Source organism: Sceloporus occidentalis, unplaced genomic scaffold (assembly GCF_023333645.1).
Source record: "Sceloporus occidentalis isolate IW3139 unplaced genomic scaffold, rSceOcc1.0.p SCAF_22, whole genome shotgun sequence".
Taxonomy (NCBI): domain Eukaryota; kingdom Metazoa; phylum Chordata; class Lepidosauria; order Squamata; family Phrynosomatidae; genus Sceloporus; species Sceloporus occidentalis.
Genome location: NW_028317002.1, coordinates 11,876,403 through 11,896,599, shown reverse-complemented (window position 1 = coordinate 11,896,599; position 20,197 = coordinate 11,876,403). Strand labels below are relative to the sequence as shown.

The window sequence follows — 20,197 nt, the reverse complement described above, 5'->3', positions numbered from 1 at the left end:
AAAATTGAAAATGATAGCCATTGGCTGGCATTCCGTGACATCATCAAGCTTGTCCCACCTCTCGGGCGTCGCTCTGCGGCTGCGTGTTGGGACTGTGACCGGGAGGGGAAGACGTTTTTTAGTCTAGCAGTAGAGAAAGCATCATGTCCGGCTACAGGCAACAGCCCATGGCCAGGGGCCGGGACTTTAACAGCATCATCCAGACATGCAGCGGCAACGTCCAGAGGATCACACACAACAGTCAGTATGAGACGCGCACAGTGTCCCGCTCGTAAAACAGATCATTTCAGAATTACAGATAGATCCCCCTGCAGAATGATGTGTCAGGCTGGGTACGGGGTTCCAGATTACAACCTTCATTGTTAATTTCACTTAGTATATATATAGTAGAGGTTGTAGCCGTATTAGTCCAGTCGTGTCAATGTCAGATGATTATATATACGGTATATATATATATATATATATATATATATATATATATATATAATTTCTTCAAAGTGAAGTAGTGCATAGACACGTATTTGTATATATTGCAATTCAAAAGGTGAGCTTTTAGTTGGGGGAGGACTGCTGCCTGCCCTATGGAATATTTTATTGGATTCTGACATGTAATCAGTCATCATAGGAATGTGCATATACCCCAGAAATACCATTTATGATACCCTTAGGTCATTTATTAAACTAGTGGGGTCTGTGGTTACATTATTATCTTCTTTTGTGCAAATTGTTGGTACATCATATACATACAGATTAAGAGAAATTCAGTATGAGGGAGATACTATGTATCTACAGAAATGGTAAAGAGCATATCTAGAATCTTCTGGTGTGAGGTTTCCCATCCCTTCTTTGTCACGAGATAAAATCCTTACTGTATGTGTTTTCTCTAATCCCTATTACTTGTGCGCTTATATCCTGGAGAGAGGAAGGGGTCAGGATGCTTGACAGGAAAGTACGGGTGGGGTTTGGATACCCTATTGAATTCGTCACTGTCATTAGGTCTTTCAGTAGCACTGAAGATCTATTATTCATGAATTTTTACTGTATTTATTTTCAATAAGCAACTGTATTTGTAGAAAAAGATTTCAATGGCTGGTCTACTCGGTTCTAACAGCGCTTTTTATGACTGATGAGGACAATCATATAGAATAGTTGTATTTTATGCAGACTGTATAAGTTTATTGTTGTTGAATATTCCTGGAGATGAGGGTTACAATGGAGAGGTTTTAAAGCCTTAAGTGGTATGTAGTCAAGACATTCTTTTGAAAGCATATTCCACCTTGTGTGGTAAGGTACGTGGGACACATTAAGGGGTCTATAGGTAAATTAAAGCATACATGGATGTAAGAGAAACACTTACATCTATGGATTGGATAAATTGGGCCTACAATACTCTAGGTAGGTAATACCGAGTCGGTTGCCGGTTCCTCGGATGTTTAGGAAAGCATTTACCATAGAGGGGTCCAGCAAGAACGACGCAGAAGAGAGGCAGGTCTTTGGGAAGAAGAGAAATGAGGACACTAATGAAAAAGGAGACAAAATGATGTGTAGTTGTAAATGGGTTGGAAAATGTGATGGAGAGCGAAATGACACATGAGAAACTTCCATTTCAAGGCAAAAACATACGTGAGACGTAATACCATTGCCAAATGCCGAAAATTTATAGCATTTAACCGTAAGATTTGGAGTACTCAACGTGAGGTTCCATTGGAAGGCTTAGTTATTAAGTGGAGCTGCCATCAATAATGGAGGCGTGCGAGTGTTGGTAGAACACTAAATCATTCATGTTCTACATACTTTATTATATGTTACCCTTTCCAGGAGAGAGTTGGTTAGTAACACAAAATCTGATGACAGGTGATCTGTTGAGTAGGAGATGTTAGTGTAAAAGGTGTATTTCTAAATTAAAATCTTTATCTCTATGGATAATTAGGAAAACTAGAGAAACATATAGGACACCATCTAGAGGAGTAGCTAATGGACGTACAGTTACTTGCAATATATTTGGATAAGCCAAAAAGATGAATACTGTATGTATGCATGGGTGGATGCTAGGGGAGAATATATGGGGCGCATGATTGTGTGCCCCAAATTTTTATGCTTGCACACAGATGTCCAGTAGCTGTGACACAAGCAGCCACCTACACGGTGATCACTCAATACCGAAAATAGAAACATAATTGAGGCTTTTTTTTGCATGAGGTATCGTGCTGGACATCAGTAAAGTTAATTCTTGAGCCATACACTTGTACCATACAATACTTTTCTTCTATACTTTTATATACTTTTTATATATTTGTGCTATATATATATATATATATATATTATAACATTTTTATTTTTTTTACTTCAAACTTACAACAAATGCCTTGTGACAGTCTTTTAACAGAATTATGAGCAGAGATCTCATGCTTCTCCTAATCCAATATGCCTTGTGTATAAATAAGGGCTTTGTTAATGAGCGTGCATGCTTGATATACGAATATACAATGTTCTCTTGTAAGGAAATCGCTCCTGTCCTCTAAATGACTGGCACTGTATACTTTGGAAAATTACCTGTTTTTTGCTGATATGGTTTTGTTGCTGAAATCTGATAACATTGTGCTTAGATGTATTTTTATTGCCTTTTGTAAGGTTGAATGTTTCATGTCCTGACCGTGGAGCGTAAATGTTCCTCTGATCCTAAAATGTGTTTTTCTGACAGTGTTTTGCACTAGTGTTTGTTTATTTATTTTTTTTAATCTCTGATGCAGCATTCTCTTCCTTCTCCTTAAATCGCTAGTTCCCACACAGGTTAAATAGTCACCACAACCAATCAAACGTTTATGCAATTTAATTGTGAACTACCGTATTTGCTCGATTATAAGACGACCCCCAAATCTGAATATTAATTTAGGGGGAAAAAAAAAAAGAAAAGAAAAAGCTCGAATATAAGACGACCCTATAGGAAAAAAGTTTTACCAGTAAATGTTAATTCATTAAACTATTTTTTTTGTTATAAAAGCTATGATTGAGAAAAATATTTTGGTTTTATTTCCTTCTATTTTCCAATCTTCCCCCCAGTTATGCAAATCTGCGCCAGAAATGCCTTATACCCCCTATATGCCACTGTGCCCCATGATATGCCTTTTAACCCTCTAAATGCCACTGTGCCCCATGATATGCCTTTTAACCCTATATGCCACTGTGCCCCATGATATGCCTTTTGACCACCTATGTGCCACTCTGCCTCCAGAAATGCCTTATACCCCTATATGCCACTCTGGCATTTAGAGGGTTAAAAGGCATATTATGGGGAAGAGTGGCATATAGGGAGGTTTAAGGCATTCAGGAGGCAGAGTGGCGTATAGAGGGTTAAAAAGGCATTTCTGGAGGCAGAGTGGCATTAAGGGGGTTAAAAGGCATTCCACGGAGCACTCTGCCTCCAGAAATCCCTTATGCCCCCCATTTAACACTCCCCCCCCCCCCCAAACTTACCGGTGCTTCTGACTTCCCTGTCATGTAGCCGGGGCAGCGTGTAGATCCCACGCACTTACGCTGCAGCCGGAAGGAGGCGTGGCTAACAGCGGGGGTTGTCTGCGTCCATCGCGCAGACCTTCCCCGGCTGCCGGTGCCGCACTGGTGCAGGGAACTCTGATCTCTGACAGCAGGGAAGGTCTGCGCGATGGACGCAGACAACCCCCACTGCTAGCCACGCCTCCTTCCTGCTGCAGCGGAAGTTGTCTATGCGAATCGCTGCCCCAGCTACACACCGGGGACTCAGAAGTACCGGTAAGTGGGGCGGGGGGGGGGCAGGACGATCCAGGTTCCCTGCAGCTGCGGGGGATCTGGATCTTAGTCGTCTCATAGTCAGACCTATTTGAGGTCTGATTATAAGACGAGGGATATTTTTCAGAGCATTTGCTCTGAAAAAAACCTTGTCTTATAATCGAGCAAATACAGTACATTGTGGAAACTTTTTAATATTCCATTTATAATTATAGAAATATGATGATTTATTTGTAAAACTCCACATTCTGATACCTGTATGTGACTTGTAGGGGGTATTTTGCCACTGACCGCTGGAATGTCTATAACAGAAGTCAGTTTAGTTTGGCGTTTACTGGGGTTCGCAATTTTAAGTGACATTACGCCAGAAATGGATGCCATTAAAATGTAGATTTGTTGCCTTTGTGTATAAACTACGGTTTCAGTAAATAGTGAAAACGTTTATATTAAGGTGATCTTTACAATGCATGCTGGAACTTTAGGTGTCCTCCTGTGGCATGCAAACGTGATCCTTGTTTAAACATAAGGTAGACTCATGGTCCAACAAACTCGTGTAGAATTTAGCAGAATTGATGGAGGTGTAGAATGTGTCAAAGGTTTAGATCTTTACAAGATCTAAACCTTTTTTTCTTCTCCCCACAGCTGCACAGATACAGACCTTGCTAAATCAACTTGGGACAAGCAAAGATTCCACTAAACTCGAGCAGAATCTGTGAGTAGCCATATCCTACCAAATTGAAATGTAATAGTGTAACAGTGTAATAATGTAATGCTTCTGGCTCATTTCCTTTTTATGCGCTTGCTGAAAATCCTTGCTTACCCCGTTCTTCCTGTGCGTAGGTTTCCCTATTGTCATTGTCTCTTTACCATTGTCCCCGTCCAGGCAGCAGATTCAGCATTCCACTAATGTTTTGGCCAAGGAGACCAATACATATTTGAAGGACCTTGCTTCTGTTCCCACCCCGCTGTCTCCTGTTGAACAGGTAACATTACATTGCTTCCTTTTTCTAGTATATTATTACATTTCTTGAATTTGTTAATGAAATCAGCACATCCATGAAAATAAAACTGACAGGCTACACAGAAGTGCAGTACACGCAAGTTCACAATAGTGTATGGTGCTTGTCGGAGGTTCTCGGACAGACAACACTGCAACCCTAGCCCACACAATTGGTTCTAGAATCCCCGTCTTTATGGATATCCATTTAATGGCTGTTGTCTAAGCAACTTCCCCACTGAATCGCTTCTTTAGTAATGCGTGAGTACCTGTGATGACCACATTTGAAGATAAAGTTTCAATGTTTTTCTTTCCACTACCAGCGACAACAGAAGCTCCAAAAGGAGCGTCTTATGAATGATTTCTCTGCTTCCCTCAACCACTTTCAAGCCGTACAACGACTGGTGTCTCAGAAAGAGAAGGAGAGTGTTGCCCGGGCAAGAGCTGGCTCCCGTTTATCAGTAAGATGTCCTCCTGAAAATCTGTCTTGAATTCGACTTTTGCCATGTGATTCTGAATATACACGCAAGTATATATTTTAATTTTTTTAATTTTTGTTTCTAGAACGATGAGAGGCAGAAGGAAGAACAGCTTGTTTCCTTCGACAAGTAAGTTTCTCTTCTGGATAATTGGGATAATTGGAATAACTGTCCTCCTGGCAGACATAAATACATCAAAATAATGAAATGTAGGGCTGGCCAAATCCAAGTGTTTATATAAACCGTACTTCAGGAGTGCTGTGATATCCCATCCGTGCTGCAGAAATCTATTCGTCAAAACTTTTTTTATTTGTACAAAAAAACCTTAACATGTCCATTTATATTTTAGTAGTCTTCTCTTGTTTCCCAGAGTGCCAATTACCGTAATCTTTTATTGGTGTGCAGAACATGGGACAGTTACGTGTTTGCAAGATCATTTTCTAAATATGTATGGGGGGGGGGGGGGACAGCACTACAATATCGTTACAATATTACATGGAGTCAATATTTCTGAGGGAATGCGGCATGTTGTTAATCATGGACCAACAACAAGGGAAAACATCATATTTTTTTTTTAAAGAAATTTGTTGCGCATTACAACATTAAGGAAAGTGGCCTTTGCAAAAGCTTTGAGAAAAATATCAAATTATGACAATGTTTCCATCGATTGGAAGGCTGTATTCTGTACTGGCAAATAAAATAAAATAAAATACCAGCTGGGGTGGTGGTGTGCCAACACATGCCATGTAGGGTATAGTAGTCAAGAGCTTTGCTGCGTTTTTTAAGATGAAACCATAAAATAATTAGTACTAACTTATAAATAATTGGTGTAAAAAAACAGAATTTGAAATCCAAGAGCCATTTGGTCCATTTAGCCCACCCATTTAATTAGAGCCAGTTTAGCTTGTATGTACTGAATGCCTTTACACTTTTTATTGTATTCCTGGAGTCACTGGTGCCCTATCTATTCTGCCTCCTCCATTCTAGTAATGATGAGTGGAACCAGATGCAGAGCCAGGGAGAGGAGTTTGCAATTACAGAAGAGGACCTTGAGCTTATAAAGGAGAGGGAGAGCGCCATACAGAAGCTAGAGGTAAATGAATGTGTTTTGCGCGAGACAGAATTGTGGAGGTGGAGGTGAGATGAGATTTTGGTTGTATGGAGATGTGCTATTGGAGTGTGGTGTAAAACTGTTACGACTAGAGAGAACGTTTTTACTAACTGTTACACGTCAACGGTAGCTACCGACCGTCTCCCACCGCAGTTTAAGCATTGTTGAACAATAGTTTATAAGTGAAATTATTTATATTCAGAAATTAATTTTTGAGAAACTGACAACAGGAATTAGAACGTTTTGTATTACAAGAGAAATGGGAAGAAGCACTATATAATAGTATGAAGGCTTCAAGATTTACAAATCACACAGAATTACCACCAGAACAATAGTTTATGAGTAGTTGTCTCTACTAAGTCAGTGCTCTGTTGGAAAAATTGCATATCGTCAGTTTAAACCTATATTGTGGAACAGTGTATTCTGAATTGGCTTTACAAGTGAAGTTCTTAATGGACCCATTCACCGGAACATTACGTATCCTTCCAGATGACTTCCTTTTTAAGTTGGTCAAATTGATTTAAAATAATGGCCTGCAATTTCCCACAGTTCTCTGACCTATTGTTTTGTATATTCACTAATTTTGTACTAGCTCATGTTGAAATGACCTTTTTGTTTTGGTAATAAGTTAGAAGTTAGAAACTGAACAGATGAGTTTGGTCCCGGCTTTTCACTCGTTGTTCATCTTTCAGGCAGATATTCTTGATGTGAATCAGATTTTCAAGGATCTAGCAATAATGATTCATGACCAAGGAGAAATTATAGGTGCGGACCTCATGTTCACGGCTAAGTATCTTGGAACTTTATTGTTCCAGCCTTTCTTTTTTTTTTATCATTATTAACATAGTAGTTTATATAGCTAGAGTTAGAAGTGGAATAAGTATTTTTGTCGTGGGCATGTACTTGCCAGATTAATATGTATCACATAATGACAGAACAAGTCATTCTTTCTGATGGTTATTTGTTTGTAGAGAGGGTGTCATTTGATGTGCGCATTTTGCGGGCCATGTTTCTAGAAAAATGCATAGATCAAAAGTTCTGATGTTTTGCTAGCATGTATGTGATTGGCTGCTGCTTCAGTAACTTCAACGGAAGTGCTACTGAGCAAGAAATATACATGCCGATTCTTCCTCACTTTTGTAGAGGCAATCAAATAAGGACTTAAATGAGACAAAAGTCTTATTTTCCATCTCCAATCTTCCAATCTACATGCAGCACAACATGCATAAAAATATACTTTTTGGGTACTAGCCTGTTCTTTTAAAGCATGTACGTGTATGCCCAGTACCATGCTGGATATCACGCAGTATGATATAAAATGTGTATAGCGCTCATGGAGTGATTTAGTTAGTAAAATACTCAGTGTTGGGCTAATATATAAAAAATAGTATCACCCAATCAAGGGGTAGTCTATTGCTTTCCAGAAGCCTGGAGAAATCTAAATAGGTTAAGCTGCTTGTCCTTCCACATAGGATCTACAGTGGGGCATGGACCTTAAATAGATGTCCATCTTGGATAAATTAAGGGTGTATTTAAATACCTTTTACTTACTTGTGTATTTAAATCTATTAAAATTGTACACGTTAAATAAAATGTAGCGGATATCCCTTGCTAAGGGTCCACGCATGCACATATGAAAAGTAAAGATATGGTGAAGCCTACAAATGGAAAAGGTTGTACAAACTTTTATATGTACAGAATGGTGTCGTATTCAGGACATCTGTAATCACTTCACTTGCTCTCTTTTATATTGCAGATAGTATAGAAGCCAATGTTGAAACTGCCGATGCTCATGTGGAGAGAGGAACGGAACAATTACAAAGGGCATCCTACTACCAGGTATTGCAATGTTCATGACAATTTGCTGTGCATGTATGATAAAACTATAATTCTGCTGCTTAATTTCCTGGAGAGAGTGATGGCTTACATGACATCTATTCTCACTGTGCCCTGGCTTGGCTTGTATGTGGCTATTTAAAAAAGCCCGTTACCAAGGAAGTCATTTTCTTTCAAGGCGTATATTAAAAAAATCCAAGAGCCCGACACTTATGTATACTAACATTTTATAATGAGAGGGCTTGCAGAATAACTACCCCACCATACCATAAGTAGTGCTCATGCTGATATTCATAAAGTAATGTATATGTATTTTGATATGCTTTAATACTTTTTACTACAGTGTGAATACCCCATTTTTTAAAAATAAAATAACGTGTAAATGTAGAGGTATCGCTATTCTAGGTTTCTGTTTAATACTTATATTAATCATTTTTTGTTCATTTTTTTTTTTTCTCCTCCAGAAAAAGTCGCGGAAGAAGATGTGCATCCTGATCCTCGCTCTTGCCTCAGGAGCTGGAATTTTGGCTCTGATCTTGTGGCTGTCTTTGAAATCCTGAGAGCATTCCATATAAATCTCCAACTTGTGACAAGCAGCAAGAGAACCCCATCTCCTTGACACATCTCCAATTATTCCCTTAGTATCCACGTTGAAAACATTTTCTAGACCCTACAAAAAGCAGTCTGATTCCCATGCTAGGCACCAAGGCTTAATGATCAGACTTGAATAGCCAGAGCAAATTGGTTGTCTATGCAGTTGACATATTTAATGGCTCCTTGTTTTAGAATTATCACATTCATAGACTATTAGGATTCCTATTATATGAGAGCATTTAATTGACTCACTCCGCTGTATCCTGAAGACCAGGCACTTGTCAAACGTCACACTTATTTACCAAGGAGCTGTTAACCCCCAAATGGATTCAGTGTCTTTACCACCACCACCACCTGTATATAAAGCATTTTTAGGTTAAGGTTAGGTTAAGATATTATACCTGGAGAAAAAGTAAAAAAAAAAAAAAAAAAAAATACCAAAAAACATAATTTTCTACTTGGGGAAGACTGGCACGGTTTTATGTAGGAGCTGCACTGGGAGTATGATTATTATGCCTGTATAAAACACTGATGGACCTGAATTTCAAGGCAATACAGTTTGACCTGGTTAATTGTTAACTATTAAATAAAATGTTGTACTGGAAGACTGATGTGCTCAGCATTGTGAAGTCACATATTACTACTTCTGTATATAAAAATATATGTGCCCTATATTTTGATAGTTGTTGGCTCCTAGTCCTAGAAATTGAGCTATGAACGATTGTAGTAATATATTAATATTTGTGTGTGTTGTGTGTAGGAACCAAAATTAATAGAAATATATTAAATCTATTAAAAAAAAAAAGTAGAGGTCCTCATTCCTTGGGATGTGCAAGAAATGTTATGGCTTGGTGATGACTGATTTGGAATACAAAAGTGAATGGTGGGTGCATGAGCATACTAGGTATAATTTGGTTAGAAAAACATTAATTGTTGCACTGCCTCCACGAGAGTCTTTCTAAAGCAGGGTCTGGGTCTCGTAAAGTAGTGTTTTTGTGCTGTAAATGGAAGATCGTAACAAATGTTTTACTCAAATTTTTATTGAAATGCATCTGAAATTGGAGTTAACTAGTCAACAGTAGCTACAACAGTTGTCATATTTTGTAATATACCGGTAGATTTGAAGAGGTCAAGTGGACCCAGAAAAACTTGTATGTTTCTATTATGACGGATCATGTAACTAGCTAACTTTGTTACAGCTCCACCTGCACTCCAAAGTGTTATTCACACTTATGATCATACACAATAGATGCTGTTATTCCTCCCAACACATCCGTGACCACTTCTTATCACAACCAATGATATGGTATGTCCAGTTGTGTTGTGAGATTACAATGAACTCTGTCTGTACTGCTGGTAACAGTATATGTGTGTGTATGTATGTATGTATGTATATATATATATATATTAGTGTAGAGTAGAGGTTGTAGCCGTATTAGTCCAGTGGTGTCAATAAAGCATTATTTGAGCAAAACATAGAATTCAGTGTTGTGTGGCAGGGGAGGGGGCTTGCTGCCCAGATCTGATAAGGGAGGGTGAGATGTTTAAAAGTATGTGTCCCTCCAAAGGGTCATAAATGTTCTGAGTGGGAGTTTTGATGGGGAGATTTAGCACTGCTAAATTGAATTCTATGTGTCTTTTTGCTCAGAAATGCTTTAGACTTGAGAAAGGGAGAATAGCTCCCGAAAGATACTTTTTTTTTCATCTGTTATTTGATTATATATATATTTTGTGAGGTTGTAAACCCCAGGGAGATGATTAGCATGGCATTTGGGTACAGGCGCTATGAAGATCATACATATGGGTCCCTGGGGAACAGAGCATTGGCCCACCCTTCTCTTCAATTGCTCCTCCACCAGAGACCCATATGTATGATCTGCATAGCACCTGTACCCAAATGGTCAGAATGGCTGTAGGAATGCACCTAAGCAAGGCCCACTGTACTGGGCATGAGGGCTCAATAACAAGAACCAGCAAAAGTCTGCAGCATCTGGGGATCCTAGTCGGTCCCCCATCCTCAGAGGCTGACGTACAAATTCCAGTGTTGAAAAGCCTGTGGAAGGAGGAGGAGCGTATGGCCATTCTAACATGGAAGCTCCCAATCTTATAAGCAAGACAGACCAAGGCCTGGTCAGTACCATTTTGGCCTGCTGACTGGGATACCTAGTAGCCTTTGTTTAGGTGTACAACTATGGCCATTCTAACATGAAACCACCTGATCTTGTCTGATCTTGAAACCAAGGCAGGTCAAGGTGTCATCAATACCAGTATGGGTGCCTGACTGGGAGCCCCAGATGCTGGATGCTTCTGCTCATTCGTGACATAGTTCCAGCTTTTCTTTGCTTGGTGCCCACATATGTACTTGGCACAGCATCCCCTTTTTCATGTGCCACCTTTGGCCATTCTAACCTATGTGTCCAATCTTGGAAGCAAGGCCGGGTCAGTCCCAGTATGGGCAACCGACTGGGATCCTGAGGTTCCATTTGCTTTTGTCATTGCACTATTGTTTTCTTTCCTAGCTGCCGGCTTGCGTGCCTAGCATAGCAGGACTTTCATTGGCTCCCAGATTGCAGTCATTCTAACTTGAAAGTGTCTGATCGTATCCCAGCTTGGAAGCAAAGCAGTTTAAGAACTGGTCATTACAGACATGGTTGACCGCCTGGGATTGCCAGGTGCTGTAGGCTTTTGCTTGTTATTGTCCCCTCTTTTCTTTTTGCTTGGTGCCTGCGTGTGTGCCTAGAATGTGGGCCTTTCCTTGAGCACCTGCCTACAGCTATTCTTATGTCCAATTTCAGAAGCAAGGCAGATCAAAGCTCTGTCAGTACTAGTATTAGAGATCGACTGGTATCCTGAGATCCCATAAGCCTTTGCTGATTGCTTGGTGCCCATATGCCTAGTGATACTGTTCTGACAAGGAGAGTAAGTGATTTTAGCAGCCCACTACAATCATCAGACAGAACCAATGTTGAGGTGAAAACAAGAAACAGTTTACTGTGAACCCTGCCCAGAAAGCTTGGTGCAACAATCAGGCCAATAAGCACAGCAATGCCCGTATAACCCTAAATTGTTGGTTTTGGGGGTGATCCCAAGGGAGTGGCACGATCCTGGGGTATTGACGGATTGCCCTGGGTCCCTAGATGATTAGGTCCTAAAAGTGGCTTGATACGTGGACTGGAGCCCGAGTGGTAGCAGTTTCAAGGTTCACTGTGACAGTTCACAAAAGCAACCGGGCAGAGGCTCCATAGCTCAGGCTGCTAAACCCCAGTCAACAAAAGGTGCTTAAAAACCAGGGTTCCCAAGGGGAAAAAAGCCCAGGGTGCACTCCTGCGGATCCTACCCAAAAAACAGATCCAGAGATTTACGGCTAAGACCTGCTCAGGTACAGGGCAAATAAAGATCTACTGGGTCCGGGTGACACAAAGGGTGTGATTATACTCCTGGGAACAACCAAAACAGGTAAACACAACTGACTATATCCCCAGATACTGTAGGCTTTTGTTCATTCTTGTTATTCTTCCCTCTTTTCATTGCTTGGTGACTATGTGCGTGCCCAGCACTGTGAGCCTTCTTTGGGTACCCTCCTGCGGCTATTCAAACCTAAAAGCGCCTGACCTCGAAACAACAATGGCTGGCATGTATCGTTAAGACGAGCAACTGAGATCCCCATGTGCCATAGGCTTTAGCTCGTTTTTGTTATTCTACCCGTTTCTTTTGCTTGCTGCTCGCCTTGCTGGGATCACTGACTGCGATCAGCAATGCAGGGCTATGGAGCCATGTGATCTGTGCAGGGAAGATCAGAACAAACAATGTTTAAAAAAAAAAAAAAAAAAAAAAAAGGAAACAATTGTATTTCCCGTTAGCGGCTTGATCATATATATCATATCTAAAAATAGGGGGAAAGAATTGGAAGAGGATAGCTCATATGGGTTCTAGAGCTCAATTACCCCTTTATGTCCTTTCACATCCTCTTTATAAGAGAAGAAACTGATGAAGAAGATTTTCGGATCTTAATTCCTAAATATTCTAGGAAATATTTTTTAAATCCATACGGGAAGTGTTTTTAAAAGGTATCCACAACATGAGCTTTAGATTTTGCCACATTTATTTTATGACAGGTTACTATATTCTGTAAGATTCTTATAGAGATTTTGGCACGCGATTAGTCGTTAGCAATAATATCCCAATTGATAAATGCATATTCAAAGGGAATGGAACACCTTGAATATTCTCATTCAGTTTGAGTTCTAATGCTAGGACGCATAGCAATGCTGAAAAAGGCCACCTCAAAAATAAAAAGTCCCTCTTTGGCCATTTGACTGTTTGGGGTATGCAACATTTCCGCTATCATTGCTAGAGACACTAATGCCCCTCTGAGGACAATTTGACTTCCAAGGAGAGGTAACTTTTATCAGAAGTTTAAGTGAACAGCAGGCGTTCTGGTCACCCCGAATACATGAATCAACTTCGTTCAAGCACAACCACGCATTTATTAGACACGATAGGCTCTGGCGCATGCGCAGGGGGCTGCGAGTCGTCGGTATACACTGCGCATGCGCACCAACTGAGTTCCGGATGCAGTATTATCGCTTTCCCAGAATGCTTTGAGAGGAGGAGTAGAAGCAAAGATGGCGGCGAATCCGAACTCCAACAAATATGGATTTGATTGTCCAAGCTGGTACGAAAAAGCATTAAAAAAATGAGAGATTTCTATTATGCAAGGTGGTCGTGGTGCAGCATGGATTAAGGCAGTAGGGATAACGCATTGTTGATGGTAAATAGGAGATGCAATGCGTGAATGATGAGGGGGCGGGTATCTGTCGGAAATGTTAGGTAGGGATATAAACGTGGATTAAGAAGCCAAATCCAGTAACTGACTTGATCTTCAGTGTGTGAAGAATGTGAAATTAATGTGTTAATTAATGTGTTAAATGACGCCTTGCGACTCCACCGGATTAAAGTGGTTAGTTTGTAAATGGAACACTGTCGGTGGTGATACTTTGTAAGGGCCACTGCAGGAATGATACGTGTACTCGAATTAAATATAAACCGGGGAGTTTGGGTAGATTTATCATGTTTTTATTATTTTTGTCCCCACACAGGGCAGGAAAGCCACCTCCGGGCCTGCATCTAGATGTTGTCAAAGGAGACAAGCTGATAGAGGTAAGAGATAACAGGGATGGATTTACACCTTTGATCTGCTAGGAGTGGGTGTTCAGACGGGCATACATAATTACATAATCCTAAATACATTAACAAAGTACATCTCTTCTTGGAATGACATCGGTCACTCAAATCAACAGAGACGTGTACACGATGGTAAGATATTGCTATCGATCTTTCAGGCCGCGTGTTCTACAGTGGAATCATGGGTGATTTTCTATGAACCTTAAATTCTGGCTGGTTTATGTCAGATTACGTTTTAGCAAGGCTTTTGGAGTATTGCACAGCTTTTGCAGATCAGGCTTTGGTCTTTTAGTTGTCCTTCTCAGTTTAGTTTGAGTGCTTGCAAAACTTCTGTAAGGTAAGCTGCAAGTGAAGGTTAGCCTATGTAAGTGTGACCAAATGTAACAAGAACTGGCTATGTTGTTTTTTTTCCGGTCTCTGCACTTGGTACTAGCCTAGATATCCATGCCTAGGTCTGTTCTCAGACTTGGACATGCCAGGTGGTATCTGGGTCCCAAAAGTGCCACATTAATCGGACCAGAAGCATTTAAGCTCATTGTGTATAGTGACACTCTGGGTTATAACTTATTGGCACAATCACAACCTTGGATATGTAGTGTTTTGTGGTGTGCCTTCAACTAGGCATTGATCCTAAAACTTAACTCATATTAAGTCACATTACTAATGGCATTTGTTTGCCTTACACTAATTGACCTTCCTCATCTATCCAGCTTGAACCCCCCCTCCTCCATTAATATGATTAATTATGATTACAGTTGTGAACTTGGCATGTCTACTATAAACTTTGTAAGAAATAGAACTGGAAATAATTAAATGTGACATTTCGCTTTACTGCCTTTTTATGTGCATGAAATTGGATTAGGTGTGTGTGATTTTCATTGTACTGTAGAACATCTTTTTATATTTATCCTGTTTTATTAAAATAATTCATAAGGCATTTAGTGAAGAAGAATAATAGGAGGTGTTGATCTGCCATTGCTGTCCTACCCTGTCCTTACCATAATTGGTATGGGTTGCATTCTTTATTCAAATTTGCATTTGATTTTTTTTTTTAACAGAAGCTAATCATTGATGAGAAGAAATACTACCTGTTTGGACGGAACCCGGATATGTGTGACTTTACCATTGATCACCAATCATGCTCCAGAGTTCATTCGGCACTGGTTTACCACAAGCATCTGAAGAGGGTGTTTCTCATAGATCTCAACAGCAGTAAGTGCTTTCTTTGAAAATAAAATCAAATGCCCGTCAGTAAAGTATTATATCTTTTCAGTTATGATTGGGTCAGTCTGAATATAGCTGAAGCAGTGTGTAGCTTCTCTGTAACAAAGCTTTGTGTCACCCTTGAAAAAATTGCTCCCTAAATGTGACCTCTTGTTACCAAATTTTTTGACTGGTTTATGTAAAAACAAACTTTCCATGGACACTGTTTCTTTCATGATGGCACTTTGTATGCAAGGCTTATTTTGTCTTGTTCATCTGTGTAATGTAGCTACATTTTATATTCAGTTGGTACCCCTAATTGCTAATAGTTTGTTAAACCCATGTCAAGAATACCTCGTTTGGATTTTTTTGGTTAAATGTCAGTCAGTGGGGATTTTAGTACAAGCTTTATATGCTATATGACCAAAAATACTTGGACACCTAACCATCACACCTATGTGATTCTGTTGAACCTATTCCAGAACTATGGTCATTATTATGGTGTTGGCCTCCCCATTGTTGCCGTAACAGCTTCTGCTCTTTTGGGAAGGCTTTGCACAAGATTTGTGAGGCGTGGCTCGCATTCCAATTGATCCCCAAGGTGTTAAGTGGGGTTGAGGTCAGGGCTCTGTGCAGGCCCATTAAGTTCTTCCACACCAAACTCATCCAACCATGTCTTTATGGACCTTGCTTTATGCACAGGGGCACAATCACACTGGAACAGGCACAACAATGTGGGAATCATACAACTGTTTAATCATACAATTTGTATGCTGCAGCATTAACATTACTCTTCACTGAAAATAAGAGGCTTAGCCCAAACTACGGAGAACAACCCCAGACTATTATCACTCATCCAGTAGGCACGATGCATTCCAATAGGTAGCGTTCATTGGCATCCGGCAAAACCAAGATCTGTTCATCAGACATCCAGATAGCGAGGCGTGATTCATCCCCCAGAAAACACGTTTCCTCTGCTCCAGAGTCCAGTGACGGTGTGCTTTGCAGTACTATAGCTGGCGATTGGCACCGTGCATAGTAATCTTTGCCTCGTGTGAGGCGGCTCTGCTTTTATTTTGTGAAATGCCTGACACGCGATGCTTTTGCTGATGTTGCTTCCAGAGGCAATTTGGAACTCTGTAGTGAGTGATGCTACAGAGGACAGGTAATCTTTTTAAGCACAATATGCTTCAGCACTCTGTGTGAGTGTGTGTCGTCTCCCGCTTTGTGGCTGAGCTGCTGTTACTCCTAGATGCTCCCTTTTCATAATAAAAGCACTTACAGTGCAAATGGGCAGATCTAGCAGGTCATAAATTTAACAAACTGCCAATGCCATGTTTAAAGTCACTGTGGTCTTCAGGGTGACCCATTCTATTGCTAGTATTTATCTATGTAGTTGATTGAAACACCTGAACTCAATAATCAGGAGGGGTGTCCACATAACTTTTGGTCATATAATGTTATGTATGCTAGTTTATTTTCTTAGTAGTCACTGTGTCCTTTTTTGGGTCTTTGCAGCACATGGCACCTTCTTGGGCCATATCCGTCTGGAACCTCACAAACCTCAGCAGATACCCATAGACTCCACGGTTTCTTTTGGAGCTTCAACACGAATGTACACTCTTCGTGAAAAACCCCAAACTCTTCCCGCAGCTTTGAAAGGGGACGAGAAAGCTGGGGAGGACGATGAGTTAAAGGGTCTTTTGGGTCTTCCAGAAGAAGAAACTGAACTTGATGTAAGTGTTGGCCGCTATCAAAAGATCCCAGGCTGGGAAAGCAACCCCCAGCAGCCAAATTACTGTTTACAGGTTAAATTATATCGTGCATCCAATAATGTGGATCAAAAGGTTCATTACTACCTTTTGAGACATTTGGGCCCAGTTGATATGATTGTCTTTTTTGTGTGTCAGTAAACACAAGAATAGATAATTTATGGCGCTTTTCTTAAATACTGCTGCATGGTGTCTTAAAACAACACATGGAGGTAAATCAAAAGATAATCAATTGTCAAGCACACAGCAACAGTGATTATTTTTTTTTTTGTAAGAAATGACAGCATGGCACCAACATTGGGGTCCTCATGCTCATTTGCTCACACGGCAGTCATTGTGGCCAAGCAATAACTAATAAAACATTGTGTAATGTAGAAGATACCCTCGCTTTGCTGTGGGTCTGAATATATATAATTTTTTTTAAAAATTATATTACACACTTGAATATGGTAGATCCATCTGACTTGTAGTATTAGAATAATGTCGATTTTAATTTAATTCTGTTTTAGTCCGGTTTAGCAGTGTAATTTTCAATTTACAGAACCTGACAGAATTCAACACAGCACACAATAAGAGGATATCTACGCTAACCATAGAGGAAGGTAACCTTGATATTCAGAGACCCAAAAGAAAGAGACGGAATTCTAGGGTAACATTCAACGAGGACGATGAAGTTATTAACCCCGGTAAGCATGTTGTCCTAATTTGGACTTTCAATACTCAGTACTTGCTGGGCCCATGATGAGCACCTTTAAACCTTTTGTCTATTTAATTTGAAACATTGTTGGTTTGTCATTAATGAACTGATTAAGGTGTGGAAATGCCAGATAGTTATATAACTACTGTTACTACTGACTGCATAGAAACATTTCACGGAATGAGAAGTTTAGTCAGTTTCAAGAACTGTCCAAATTAACAGGTAGCTGATCACTTAATTCTGTTTTGTTTTCTATACTTATAGAGGATGTCGATCCGTCAGTTGGACGTTTCAGGAATATGGTGCAGACAGCTGTGGTTCCTGTAAAGGTAATGTAACTTTCCTGCACTTTTTTTCCATTATTTTATGTTGATTTTTCTGGACCGCGTTTCGGACAAACTAATGTTAATTGCCTCTGTCATCCTATAGAAAAAGAAGATTGAGAGCCCCGGGTCTCTGAGCCTGGAAGATTCTGTTGGCAGGCGTGTACAGAACTTTCCGTATGCTGGAGGTTTATATGGAGGTCTACCCCCTACCCATGCTGAAGGAGGAGCACAGACAGCTGGTGGTCATGGCACAGCCCTGATGGGTGGCATGCCCTTCCCCAACTTGGCACCTGAGGTCGATATTGCACCAACTACCCCTACTGCTACTCCAATCACAGCTGTCCCTACACCATCCAGCTTTGCTGCAGAAGCAGTTAATGAGCCCAAGAAAAAGAAGTATGCGAAGGAGGCATGGCCTGGAAAAAAACCCACCCCTTCATTACTTATTTAATAGATCTCAGTCAACTTCGGAGCTAGAGGACAAAGCAACTTTTCCACCAATAATAGCCCTTTCATTTTCTATATGACATCCCGCTCCTTCCCAGGCTACTGACACGCTGTAAATACTGTATTTGTTCACTGATAAGCTTAAGGGCGGGCCGTGAGACATTTCATCAATTAAGGCTGATGTTTTCTATCTTATGTTTTCTCTTGATAAATATACTTTTTATATAAATGTTTAGTATCTCTATACTGGTAATGCACCATTGCAATCTACAGCTGTGTGTGTGTGTACACGAAGGAATATTCCACAGAATAATGCTATCTGTATTTATATAAATAAGTCATCAAAGCCTCTAGAGTGGAATTCAGTAAACCTGTTGACTTTTTCCATTTTTTTTTTTCTGTAGGGAAAAAAAAAACATTTATTGGTTTGTGGTATGTATATGTATATGTGTGTATATATATATATATATATATATACACACAATGTATAGAGACCTGTACAGATGACAGCTTATTTTTTTAAGAATATTATTTGACCTCTATCCATAACTTCTGCTCTGTTATGTTTGAATGTTTTTTTGACCGTGTACTTTTATAGTTATTCTTCATTAATATAATAATTTGACCCATTGGTTCCCAGATCAGATATTAGATCCAAAGTAAGGGTGTATTTAATGTGCTCGGATGTGGGTATCCTTCTAAGGCAGAATTATTTGTTGTGTTGATGGACAAGCATTTGTCATATGGGAGGGAGCTGTATAATATGAATCATGGTAATTAGTTTCTCCTTAAAAGAAGTCTGTAGGGGAAATAAGGGCTAAACTTTTGGTTTTGTCATCCTGTGCCAAAACAAACAGCCAGGATTTCATGATATTCCATCTTAAACAGGGTCTATAGTGTGTGTGCATACATGTAAACATGAACAGAGCATGTGAGCAGCTACTCTAGGCTTGTAGTCTATGAATGAGGATTGTGCCATCACACAGGTTGAGTTCTCGCGTGATTACAATTGAAAACCTAATATGGAGACTTCTTTAGAGATGAACACTGTTTATGGAGTGTTGGCAAAGTGACACCATTGTAATGACTGAAACCTTTTAACTACAGTCAAGTTTACAAACACGCTTGTATACCATAAAGGTTAAAATCACACCCAAAAACCCAGATCTAATAGTTAACATTAAATGTGTGTATATTCGAATATATATGTCATACATGCAGATTTTGTTGTCGCTGTTCAGGTGGCATGCATGGTTTATGAGTATGCTGGGGTAATTTTTTAATTTAGCTAACAGCAGCAATCTTTTTATGTGCAATTAGAACACGCACACTCATACTTACACACTAAAAACAAAATAAAAAGGTGCAGATAAACTGTGCCATTGGTGCTTTTTTGACTAAAGAAGTGTTGTAAGGTTGTGTTTTGAATTCCTTGTCAGCATAAATGATATAAGTTATGAAAGTCCACCCCTAGAAAGTTCTGAGTTGGCTCTGCATAGTGCATAATTCAGTTAATGAATAGATGCTCGTTGAAGTTGGACTTCCATAATGTAAAGGAGCTTAAGCAAAACTCTTCTGTCTACTCTTCCTTTAGTGAATATACCTCAGTATGCTTTGAATGTCAAATTGTTTTTGTTTATTAGGGGTAATATTCAACACCAATTACCTATTGCAGTTAAGATCCATACCATTAACTTTTTAAGAATATGGTCTTACTCTTTCCCATATATATATATATATATATATATATTAGTACTCTGCAAAGGTTTTAGCAGGTTTGTAAAAA

General features: G+C 39.7%; 2 protein-coding genes and 1 non-coding gene across 3 annotated transcripts; all 3 read left to right on the top strand.

The window, feature by feature from the left end:
* The first annotated feature begins 143 nt into the window (after nt 1–143).
* Nucleotides 144–8,748, top strand: LOC149301043 (syntaxin-12-like). Its single transcript, XM_089484644.1, has 9 exons — nt 144–240; nt 4,408–4,477; nt 4,649–4,748; nt 5,086–5,223; nt 5,327–5,370; nt 6,229–6,334; nt 7,045–7,117; nt 8,109–8,191; nt 8,653–8,748. Exons 1-9 carry the CDS (start codon nt 144–146, stop codon nt 8,746–8,748), a joined length of 807 nt encoding a protein of 268 aa, XP_089340770.1.
* Nucleotides 8,749–13,407: 4,659 nt separating this feature from the next.
* LOC149301041 (nuclear inhibitor of protein phosphatase 1-like) lies at nt 13,408–18,415 on the top strand. Its single transcript, XM_089484657.1, has 7 exons — nt 13,408–13,457; nt 13,882–13,942; nt 15,025–15,178; nt 16,688–16,905; nt 17,483–17,627; nt 17,903–17,967; nt 18,068–18,415. Exons 1-7 carry the CDS (start codon nt 13,408–13,410, stop codon nt 18,413–18,415), a joined length of 1,041 nt encoding a protein of 346 aa, XP_089340783.1.
* Nucleotides 14,384–14,544, top strand: LOC149301042 (small Cajal body-specific RNA 1). Its single transcript, XR_016272283.1, has one exon.
* Nucleotides 18,416–20,197: the final 1,782 nt, after the last annotated feature.